Source organism: Geotrypetes seraphini, chromosome 1, assembly GCF_902459505.1.
Source record: "Geotrypetes seraphini chromosome 1, aGeoSer1.1, whole genome shotgun sequence".
Taxonomy (NCBI): Eukaryota; Metazoa; Chordata; class Amphibia; order Gymnophiona; family Dermophiidae; genus Geotrypetes; species Geotrypetes seraphini.
Genome location: NC_047084.1, coordinates 252,034,124 through 252,046,873, shown reverse-complemented (window position 1 = coordinate 252,046,873; position 12,750 = coordinate 252,034,124). Strand labels below are relative to the sequence as shown.

Below are 12,750 nucleotides of genomic sequence, written 5' to 3'. Positions count from 1 at the left end.
CTCACAATCCATCTAATGTACCTGGGGTAATGGGGGGATTAAGTGACTTGCCCAGGGTCACAAGGAGCAGCATGGGTTTGAACCCACAACCCCAGGGTGCTGAAGCTGCAGCTGTAGCCCTTTCAGGACCAAGGGACATATTTGTCCCATAACTTTAAAATCCTATAAATTTTGATTGGGATAGTCTATAGTTCTAAATTTGATATGTACGGATTCCATATGATACTGCCTTTATGTAAACAAACTGGTTCCGACATTCATTCATTAGCGTCGTTGCCAGATTGACGAGAAGATTCACTTGCCACACTGTCCATAAGCCAGAAGTTTGATTTTTTAAAATAAAAATAATGATATTTCACAAAAAAAAATCAATTTTTTGGCATCTGCAAGCCCTTTTTACCATAAAAATGTCGTCAAAACCACAAAAATTGGCCTACGATCCTTATGGTCCTGAAAGGGTTAACCACTGCACCATTCTAGAAATCAAAATGTAATAAAAGTAAGCCAAGTACAGGACAATCAAGCCATTGTGACATCACTGATGAGGTTGGTTCTTAGGCACTGGTGGAATGAAGCATTATGATGTCACAATACCAGCTCTGGTAGGCTGAAGTGTTTCACACTATTCAATTTTCTGTACTGCTCTCCCAAGGGAGCTCAGAACACTTTACATGAATTTATTCAGGTACTCAAGCATTTTTTTCTGTCTGTCCTAATAGGCTTACAATCTATCTAATGTACCTGGGATAATGGGGTGATTAAGTGACTTGCCCAGGATCACAAGGAGCAGCGTGGGTTTGAACCCACAACCCCAGGGTGCTGAGGCTGTAGCTTTAACCACTGCGCCACACACATATAAATGATGTTTCACATAAAGGGATCATTTTACTAATTTATAGTGAGCACTAGCGCATGCTTAACGCAAGCTAAAAAGGCATTATTGCAGTATGCACTCAGACGTCCCGTGGTAGTTTTGGGGTCGGCGATCATTTCCCACTTGCTAAAGGTCACCGAAAGTTAGGCACCGGTAGGCACCTAGATTGTGCTTACCAGCACCTAACCTCAGTGTTTTAATTGATTTTAAGTGGCGCAATAATTGGTTGCATCATTAAAATAAATTTTAAAAACATTTTAAAACATTAAGCGCCCCTAAGTGCCCTCCAAGACTGGTGCCTTGGTCCAGGTGATGCCGAAGACCAGAAGTGTTTTATAATCAACTGAGAGAATTTTTCTCACAGCATTACTCCTTCATTCACACGTGTAGTTAATCATTCACTGTTCCTCAGCGGGCCACCATGCGCTCAAACAATCTCATTGAGCATGGCTTTACGCCCCCCCTCCTCATCGGAACCAGCGTGTTTTACTCTTATTTTAAATTTATTTGAAATTTATAGTTAAAGTTTCAATACTTAAAGTACTTAGCTTTGTGCTAGATGTTAAACCGGGGAGTTCTTAGTACATACTAAGAACTCCCCGGTTTAACATCTAGCACAAAGCTAAGTACTTTAAGTATTGAAACTTTAACTATAAATTTCAAATAAATTTAAAATAAGAGTAAAACACGCTGGTTCCGATGAGGAGGGGGGGCGTAAAGCCATGCTCAATGAGATTGTTTGAGCGCATGGTGGCCCGCTGAGGAACAGTGAATGATTAACTACACGTGTGAATGAAGGAGTAATGCTGTGAGAAAAATTCTCTCAGTTGATTATAAAACTAATGTGGGCTTCATTCTAAGTTACCTAGTAAATAGTGCTGAAAGTTACATTGAAGACCAGAAGTGGGCATGTTTACGGGTGGCACTGGATTTTGGTGTCACTAGGTGCCGCTGGTCACAATTCTACAAGGACCATGGGCACCGGAAATGGGATGTAAAACCCTGGCCTATATTTCCGGCACCTAGAGTCCTTGCTAGCTGTGATTCTGTAAGTGACACCTGTCCGTCACTGACACATGACAGACACCCGTTTTCCAGATGCCTGCCATGTTAGGTGCCACTTATAGAATAAGGCCCATTCTGTGTAATCTTCTTTGAGTTGCTAGGGCTGCAGCAGCTAGAATTTATTTATAAAATCTTGATGTACTACAAATCACACCAAAAATAAATGCAGCAAAGCGGTTGACAATGTTCTAAAAGAACCAAAAGAGGGTAACAATTAATAAAGTCAAATTGGGAAAAGGGAAGAGAGGAGATCCTATACATGCTAAGGGTTATACTAAAGTTGAGGAGGGAAGGAAAATGGAAATACGAAGAGGTTAGTGGGCAAGTAAACAGAAGAGATAAAAACTTTCCTGTTCTGTGATGCATTTAATAATCTTTAGAACCATTCTTCTTCTTCTTCCTATTCACAACAATCTCTTTGACAAAGCAACCCCTCCCTTTATGTATTACCCAAACCCTACTATCTCCTTTTTTCTTCTCAAATATGTAACTTTACCCATCCCTTTATTCCACCCTCACTTTCCAGTACGTCTGGTAAATGTTTTTTTTTATGTTCACACATTATTATTAATCTACCAATTTTTATTTTTCTTAGTTTTCCCTATCTTTTTAATTCGATTGTTAACCGGCCAGATATTAATTTGATGGTTGGTATATCAAAATCAATAAAACTTGAAACTTGAGAAGAAAGAAGGGAATTAAGACTGAGTGTGTGTTAAAGATTTGAATGAACATAAGAACATAAGAGTTGACATACTAGGATAGACTTAAGGTCTGTTAAGCCCAGTATCCTAATAATGGCCAACCCAGGTTACAAGTACCTGGCAAGATCCCAAAGAGTATCCTAGGAATAAGCAATGGATTTCCCCAAGTTCATCTTAATAATGGCTTATGGACTTTTCTTTTAGGAAGTTATCCAAACCTTTTTTTAAACCCTTCTAAGCTAACTGCATTTACTACATTATCCGGCAACAAATTCCAGAGTTTAATTACATGTATAGTGAAGAAATATTTTCTCCAGTTTGTCTTAAATCTACCATTTAATAGTTTCATTGCATGCCCTTTGTCCTAGTATTTTTGGAAAGAGGAAACAAACGATTCACATCTACCTGTTCCACTCCACTCAGTATTTCATAGACCTCTATCATATCTCCACAGAGCCAACTCAACTCCAGGTTGAAGAGCCCTAGCCACTTTAGCCTTTCCTCATAGGGAAGTTATTCCATCCCTTTTATCATTTTTGTCAATCTTCTCTGTACATTTTCTAATTCTGCTATATCTTTTTTGAATTGCAGCGATCAGAATTGCAAATTATTCAAGGTGCAGCCGCCCATGAAGCAATACAAGGACAATATAACATTCTCATTCTTGTTTTCCATTTCTTTCCTGAGTGAATAGGTGTGGTGGTTGTATTAGTCATCTCTTCAAGGTAATATGTAGAAATAAAACAAAAATATAAAGGAAAAAATATATTACCTTTTTTTTTTTAGACTAACAATGTAGTTTATGATTAGCTTTTGAAGGTAATCCCTTCTTCCTCAGATCAGATTTCTGATCTGAGGAAGAAGGGAATACAGTACTCCCCTGATATTCGCAGGGGTTCCGTTCCAGGAACCCCCGTGAATCTTGAAAAACCGCGAATACGGTTTTTCATGGGGGAGACTGAAGAGGGCAGCGGGAGAGGGCAACAGGAGAGAAGCCGGAGCTCCGTGAGTGCAGGAAATCACTCGCGGTATGCTCCGACCGCCTCTTCCTGCACTAAGTCGGGCCTTATCCAATCAGGAGCATACCATGAGTGATTTCCTGCAATCGCAGCGCTCCGGCTGCTCTCTCCTGCCTCTCCTGTTGCCCTCTCCTTGTCGGCGGTTCGCGGTTGGAAAATACCGCGAATGACCGGGACCGCGAACCACCGACCGCAAACGACCAGGGGAACACTGTACATGAATTTATTCAGGTACTCAAGGATTTTTCCCTGGCTGTCCTGGTGGGCTCACAATCTATCTAATGTACCTGGGGCAATGGAGGGATTAAGTGACTTGCCCAGGGTCACAAGGAGCAGCGTGGGTTTGTACCCACAACCTCAGGGTGCTGAGGCTGTAGCTTTAACCACTGCACCACACTCTCCCTCTCCATTGCACTTGCTAACATTAAATGTCATCTACCATTTTGATGCCCAGTCTCCCAGTAGCCATTTCGGAAAGGTATCGTAAGAGGCAGGAATGAGAGGCCTATGCTGCTGGTTCCAATGACCCTGCTGGCCAGCGATACAGGTAGGCACTGGGGAAGCTGGGGGAGGTGAAAGGGAAAGAGGAGGCATTGTCGGGGAGGAAGAAGGGGGATCAGGGTCTTTGATGGATCTTTTTTTTTAAAAAAGATATGTGGGTCTCAGCCCAATTCAGCTAGGGCCGCTTAAATCTTATGCAGGTCCCAGCTGAATATTGGACAGGCCTACATAAGCTCCAGGGCCCATCCCGCCTATATTTAGTCCCCAATATCCAGTGCTTGTGCTTGGACATGTCCTGGCACTGAGTATTGGGGGCTAATTTAGCTAGCAACAGTCAGTGTTAAAAAAAAACGCTGAATATCTATGGTAAGTGCACACATTGCTTTATAGAATAGACACCTGTTATAGAACTGTCCTTCATATGATCCTTAGTCTAATAGGAGTACCAAGAAAAGCTACAGGCCTTTGTGAATAAGGTCTGAATTATCTAACACACTAGCCTATGTTTGCTAATATCACACAAGAGACAGGACAGATATTTCTGGAAAATTTAGAAAATGTCAAATCATGTTAATTCCTCTATGATATCTTGTGACAGGTTTTTTTGGTTTTCATATGTCCCTTCATCTATTAATACCTCAGAGCACTTCATAGAAAGGTTACACGGTTGTTTTTCCCTACCCAATTACAACACAGAAAGATTAAAAGCTGAGCTATCCATGCCACCAAGTTTGTGAATTTAAGCTTCACCCAGATTGTGCAATGATGTATCCTATTAGACAGTGGATGTTTTGATGCTCAGCATGTCAGTTAAACGAGGAGAAAACTTACCTCCATCTACGCCCATAATGAAACGTCCCACTATAAGCAACTCAAAGAATCCAGAAAGCTGCGAGAGAGACATAAGCAGTGCTGCCACGACAGCAAATAAATTGTTGAGAAGCAGTGTGCCTTTCCTGAAAGGAGATTCAAAATAGAAGTGAATATGGCAAGGCCATTTCAACTGGCAAGAGGTCATGATGCATAGTAAGAATGAATAATGGTTTAACAGGATTTAAAAAGTACTGTACGTAGCAGACTGTATAGTAATCATATGTGCACAAACAAAATAGCTAAATTCACTATATTCTCTAGCGCCATGAGAGTACATAGTGCTATATTAAGATAATTCACCTGGTTGCTGTAACCCTCTTTAAAGGCTTAGAATTGTAGTTGCAGTGTTAGTCCACTTGGATAAGTAGAAATAATAATCAACAACCATAAGACACAGGTGATACCTTTTTATTGGACTAACTTAATGCATCTTTGACAAGGTTTTGTTGAGGTTTATTCTCTTTCATCAGATCAGTCTTTTGTCCTTATATGGCAGCTTGAACCCTAACAGTAGTAATGCAAAAATACCTCTAGAGATCTCTGGCAGTGGCACACTTAGGGCATCTTCTATTAAACTGCCCTAGAAGTTTGTAGCACGGTGAACCACGCTGAATGGCCTGCGCTGCTTCTGATGCTCATAGAGTTCCTATAAGAGTCAGAAGCATCGCGAGCCATTCAGCGCGTCTCTGCGCTAAAAACTGCTAGCACAGTTTAATAGAAGAGGGGGTTAGTATATTTGACATCCAGGGCTGATCTTTTTTTTTTTTTTTAACTTTAGTTTTTAATGCCAACAAAAAGTGCAATACAATTTACATACAAATAATGATAATCAACCAAGCACTTATAATCAATCAGTATCTATAGAAAAGATAAAAATTCCCTCCCCCATCCATCATTACCATCAGGAATAATACAAAAAAAAAGGTATACCCCCCTCCCGCTCTCATCCCCCCAAACTGAGAGGGAGGAGAGTGATTTGTCTACATTACCTGCCCTGCTCTTAACATTTAGATATAGGCTGGCCATTCTCTACCAGATGCAGTGGCGGGAGGTGCAGGAACAGATGAAGTGGCGGGAGGTGCAGGAAGTGGTCTGCCCCGGGCGTGGTCTTCCTCAGGACACTGGCACCCCTCCTCTTCTGCCCACTCCTTCCCCTACTGTGTCCGCACCCCTTCCTTCCCCCCCCCCCCCGTACCTTTTTATCTTTGGTGTGAACAGCCATGAACTTGTTGCCCGCATCGGCTTCAGCGCTTTCTCTGACGTCACTTCCGGGACCCGTGCCTGGGAAGTGACCTCAGAGAGCGCACCGAAGCCAATGCGGGCAGCAAGTTCATGGCTGCTTGCGCCAAAGTTAAAAAGGTATGGGGAAGGGGTGCGTGGCAGGGGGGGCAGGGAAGAAGGTGGGAGAGAGGCACCACCGCCTTGGGCACTGCTCACCCTCACTACGCCACTAACCAGATGTATTTTGTTTTACTTTGCAGGACGAGAGGAAATTTATGATGAGTTTTTTGAGTTCAGCACCCCGAATCATTTTCAAAAGTTGTTTTCTATGATCAGCGTTATTCATTTATCACAAGAATCAGCAACTTGCAGAACTGGGATCCCACAGGCTGGTGACCGCCATGGTAATAGCAAGGTGTGGTAAATGTACGTGTTGGACAACTTTTTTTTTTTTTTTTTTAATTCTTTATTGATTTTCAAATTTTGACAGTGCTTAAAATACACAAAATTAATACATTACCAATCCTTTTCTCCTTCCCTTCCTCACATAACTATTACACTGTACATGTATATATTATTACAATATTATAGATAAATACATTTAGCAAACCCAAATACCTTGCCCTCCCCCCACCCCACCCTGAATGTGTAAGGAATCTGTAAAAAGGGAGATACCTGACATTCATTGCAACTCAACATATGCAGTCAATGGGCTCCGCACCTTATTGAATGTCATACTAGACCCCAAACACTCCGCATTCATTCTCTCATATTTATACGTGGAACAAATATTTGCCCACCAAAATGTGTAATTAAGTCTGTCATAACTCTTCCAGTTATGCGTAATCATCTGGATGGCTATTCCGGACAACTTTTGAAAACTGTATTTCTGTGCTTCAAACCCTAGTTTATATGTAGAAACGCCTTTGAATAGTCCTCTCGAACATTGCTAATGGTAATTTTCAAATTTATGTACAGATCTCCTTCCATTTCCCATCCTTCCTGAATGTATACCAGACAGACCCCGAGTGTTTGTCTACTAGAGGTAATGAAGAGCCCTCCTTCCAGCTTTGACACTGTACTTACTGTACACTGTACTGTACTTAATTTGTATTAATTTGTACTGATTCATGTTGATTTGGATTTATTTATTTCATATAACATTTTTGGTGGATATGTTTTACAAATGTTAATTTCTTTGATGCTCTCAAGCTCTGCCAGTGGCGGATCTGTGAAGTGTGCTGTGCCGGGAGTTGTATTAAGACCGGCACTAAAATATGACTGTTTGCTATCAGGCCGCATCAGAGATTTTTCTGTGTCTTAAATTTGTTTTATTTCATTTTTAATTTTTTATCTTCTTTGATTCTTTCTATTTTCTCTGTCTTTGATTTTTGATCTTGGAAGTGTATTATATGTTGTTATTACATATTTTTAATTTATCAGGTACTTTAGTTAGATTGTGAGTCTTCGGGACAGAGAGGATAGTTTTTCTCAAGTACCTAATTTCATTTTAGTTTGATACTTTGGGCTCCTTTTACAAAGGTGCGCTAGCGTTTTTAGCGCATGCACCGGATTAGCGTGCGCTATAGCACGCGCTACCCGAAAAACTACCGTCTGCTCAAGAGGAGGCGGTAGTAGCTAGCGCACGCGGCATTTTAGCGTGTGCTATTCCGCGCATTAAGGCCCTAACACACCTTTGTAAAAGGAGCCCTTTGTAAACCGTTTAGGTCAGAAAAATGTAGGAGCGGTATATTAAATTTTAAATAAATATAAACGTGCTGTTTACTGAATCATGCCACCTAGTGGCCGTCCTGTGTTGTGGTGTATTATCCAATGTAGAAAACATGATGACAGATGCTGAAATTGTTCAGAAGTTAAAGGTAAGAATAAAGCTATACTGATACAATATAATGCAAAAGAGGAAAAAACATGACTCCTCATTGGGATTCCTACATTAGTAACCATTATCAGCATAATGAAAGGAGACTTTAGAGATATCCACAAACATAAAATATTTGAAATATGATCAGACACTTTAAAACAAATATAGAAGGAATTTACTTGGACATGGGTTCGCTCATCTAATACCAGACTTAACCTTGTCTTGACCTGCTTCTGTCCCCTACTAGCACATCAGCTTCTCTGCCATCCTTTCCTCCTATCCTTTTAGGTTGTATCAGCATTGTATTGGAACCTGTAATTTATTTGTGTATTTAGACAGCATCCTTTGCATTAACCTGCTCATTTGGCCCTCATCTGATGAAGGGAGTGCATCTCACAAAACTTAAATAGAAATGTATTGTTATTCCTACGAAAAAAAGATATCGCCCTGCTACTCATTTCCTGACCTCCTTTATTTAGATCTTTTATTTCTAGGTTATATTTACACCACTCCATTGTTTATTTAATGGATGAAAAGCACCATTACCCTTAGAACAACTAGAGGTTGTTTGTTTTTCTTTTCTTTTCCAAAAAATGACTTGACTTTATTAAATGTGGTGGCTTGATTCATCAACTAGCTTAAAGTAAGTAACAAAATTAAAGCCTGCAAAATGTTTTTATCCATGGCCATTTTCACAGAACTCTGCATTAATGAACTGCTTTGCAAATTTTCACTTTGCAGCAGCTCATTAATCGGGAATTTATATAACTTACTTTTGTATAATGACTGACATTTTTGTGCTTTCTGTGCTTTTCTTCACATGAAGTCCACTTTTGCAAAGTTGCTTCACATTCTAATACAGTGTCTCTCAAAGTTTTTAAGCTCCGGTACACTAAACGGAGCAAATGTTTTTCATGGCACATTATAATGGAGGGTGGGGGATTGGGGGGTTGGGAGGAAATATTGATAATGATATTTTAGGTAACTTGGTTTCATTTTATATTATTTACTTGGTTCTTATGTTATTACTATATGCAAAATAATGTAATTTTGAATATTAGTTCTGTTATCTATATAGATATTATGTTATGACTGAATGCAAAAATATACTGTTCTTTTATTTATATAACACTGTTTTTGTTTAAAAATCAATAAAGAATTATTTTTTAAAAAATAAATTATAAAATTGCAAAACCAACAAAAAATTAAATTTGAGAGTTATTTATTTAAAGTTCTTTAAGCTATGTATGGGTAACTATGGTGAAACTAAAGTAGATAGAATTGCTAATCAATGCAATGGATTTGCTTGTTCTTGAGTGCAAATTAACTCGGCTCAATAGTCAACAAGCATACATTAATTTCATCATCTATCATCTGCAGTCATTCTCTTTTTTTATTTTTGATTTATGTCTGAGCTGAAAATCCAAGTTAGCAAAGATAAGAAGATCCAAATGGTAACCAAGCCTTGATTGCTTTGTTGCTCAATAAAAATAAAGCTAAAATTACTTGCCGAATGTTTTCAAAGACCAATCACGTGAAAGAATGATGCTTGTCTGGGTGGCTATATCCTTACGCATAGAAACACTCATAACATTGACAGACATATATGTCATCTATTCTAGTGTATACTTATGAAGGGAATTTTTTAAAATAAAATAAAATTCTAGAATCTCTCGTGGCACACCCAGAATTCCTTTGGAGCACACCACTGTGCCTTGGCACACAGTTTGAGAACTGCTGTTCTGATACATCAACTGCTTACATTTTTCTCTGCCATACTAAGATGCAATATCTGATTTAAAATTAAGAATTATTCTTCATTTTTAAGAACATTTATTTCTGTGTCACTAAAGCAATTATGAGGAAATCAGTGACAAATATCAAGGACAACTCTAAGTTAAGCGCTGATAAGTCTCTTTTTCACAGTTTCCTAACATTTCCTCTATTAACCTACTGACAGGGAAGAACATCTCTGAGCACTTTAAAAAGTTTAATCTTTATGCTTTATCTGAAAAAGAGATTTTTCGGAATTTTGCAGTGCATCACTTTTCCAGCTTCATCCAAATTCAGATACATCTCAAGGGCAATCCAGGAAAGATCAAAATAAAAAGCATATATAGTACTTCTTTATCCATTCTAACTTGAAGCTTTTAGGGGCCCTTTTACAAAAAAATGTAAAAAAATTTGCAGGTACCACACATTAACCCCCAGATTCTATTTATTGCGTCCAAAATTGTGCACTGATGTTTGTTCACTGATGCAAGATGTGCTCACATCTAAATTGGTGGGTGCTAATTGGCACCAATTTGGATTTGAGCACACTTCTTGCTAAGTATTATTTTATAACAATGTGCACTCATCTCATAGCGTGCCACCCAAAAGGGGGCAAGGCCATGGGAAGTGCATGGGCAGGTCAGGGGCCTTCCTAAAATGTGCACGCAGTGCTACAGAACAGTGTTGCTCAACTCGGTCCTGGTGTGCCCCTTTGCCAGTCAGGTTTTCAGGATATCCACCATGAATATGCATTAACCTGATGTGCATACATCACCTTCATTATATGCAAATTTCTTTCATGCATATTCATGGTGGATATCCTGAAAGCCTGACTGGCAAAGGGGCACTCCGGGACCGAGTTGAGAAACACTGCTATAGAATACTGGAGGAGGGGGGGGGGAGAATCTAGTGGTTAGAGCTGCTGCCTCAGCACCCTGAGGTTGAGGGCTCAAGCCCAGCACCGCTCCTTGTGACCTTCAGCAAGTCATTCAACCTTCCATTGCCCCAGGTTAGTTCGATTGCGAGACTGCTGGGACAGATCGAGAAAATACTTAAGAGGACCTGCACACTAGTCAACGTAGTGTAAACCACTTTGATATCTGCAGAGGAAAGGCATTACATTATGACCCCAGACTACAAAAGAAATAAAGACCCTACTTTTCAAGAAATTCCTGCAAACGACGTAATACCGCTAGCTCCTTCCCACTCCCAATACCTTCTCAATTCCCCAAAGCAACCTCATTCACTCTTTATCTCCTCTAGAAATTACCAGATATCTTCTTCTTGTAGTACATTTTTTGTAATTCTTTTGTAATCCGCCTTGAACCACAAAACAATGGCAGAATAGAAATCTCTAATCTAATGTAATATAATATCAAATAAAGATAACCATTTAGGTCAGGGTTTTCTTGGCCTAAATGAGTGCACCTAAGTCAAATCATGCCCCAAATCCCCCCCCCAATCCGCCCCCAACCATGCCTACTTTCTGCTAGGCGCCTCAGGGTAGATGCCTTATTTGAAGTTAGTAGGTGCCTACTAAGTTATGCACCTATCGGATAATTAATTGAATCATTTTTTAATTTGTTTTTCATGCCACTTTTCAATTATCAGCGCTGACTGAACTGATTTAAAAAAATTAAGTTTGGTGCCGAGATCAGCTAGGCACGCCAATCTAGGCACCTATCTTTAGGCATCTTTTATAGAATCAGGGTCTTTAACAGATCACGTACAACTGGAAAAACTGGAATAGACTCAATTACTGTTTCTGGTGGAACTCTGTGTGCCACATATATAAAATGGAAAGGACATTAGCTGTCTAAAAAGGAAATTACAGCAAATTTCAGAATGTGTGGAGGCCATTGATAGATTATTGCAAAGATTAAAAATATTCTTCCCTGATTATAATATATGACATATGAGGGAGGGTGGGGGGGAGGAAAAATTTGATTATTAAAGAAATAGATCATATATATATATAAAATGAGGGGGGTATAATATTTTAGAATGATACGATCAAATGTAAGAATTCAAGTGTTTTTAAATATTCAATTGTTAAACATCATTTACTGTACTTGATTTTAAGATATGAAATGAATAAAGATTTATTTAAAAAAAAAGAAAAAAGAATCAGGGTGCTTACTTTAAGAAGTGCTTACCCGTCTAATCCATAAATTCATGGGATTTCATTTTTATCTTACTAAATACATATTTTAAATTCTGCAGTTTTAATAAGTTGTATGTGTAGCAGTTAATAAAAGTTCAACATAAATCAGTGAAAATCAAATACAGTGGTATCTTGGATTATGAGCATAATCCGTTCCAGGTGCATGCTCGTAATCCAAAATGCTCGTTTATCAAAGCGAGTTTCCCCATAGGAAATATGGAAACTCGCTTTGATAGGTTCCCCCCCTCCACCTCCCCCGAGGCCAACAGCGCTGCTCCTCCCCCCCCCCCCGAGAACCGGCATTGCTCCCCCTGAAGGCCCCTCCCTGCGAACCGGAACCCCACCGCCGCCCTCGGACACCCCCCGCCGCGACCTGAGGTCCCCCCAACTCACCCTAACCCTCTTCTTACTTTGATGTAGCCTCCGCACCAGCACCAGCATGTCCTGTGCTGGTGCCGGTACCCGAAGATCTGCCTCCTGTGCTGGGCCTTGAGCATGTGTGCATGCTCAAGGCCTGAGAGTTCACGTCGAATGTGAACTCTCACGTCGAACGTGAACTCTCAGGCCTTGAGCATGCGCACATGCTCAAGGCCCAGCACAGGAGGCAGATCTTCGGGCACTGGCAACAGCACAGGACATGCTGGTGCCGGTGCGGAGGCTACATCAAAGTTAGA

General features: G+C 40.0%; 1 protein-coding gene across 4 annotated transcripts in view; it reads right to left on the bottom strand.

Moving 5' to 3' along the window:
- Positions 1 to 12,750, bottom strand: part of SLC2A9 (solute carrier family 2 member 9) — a 201,470-nt gene that overhangs the window by 150,844 nt on the left and 37,876 nt on the right. For all 4 annotated transcript variants that reach the window (XR_004539921.1, XM_033949181.1, XM_033949198.1 and 1 more), the window contains exon 5: positions 4,995 to 5,119. Coding sequence is in view for 3 of the 4 variants with exons in the window: in XM_033949181.1 (XP_033805072.1) it covers positions 4,995 to 5,119 (125 nt within the window). In the remaining variant the exon portion in view is untranslated. The remainder of the gene's footprint in view (positions 1 to 4,994; positions 5,120 to 12,750) is intronic.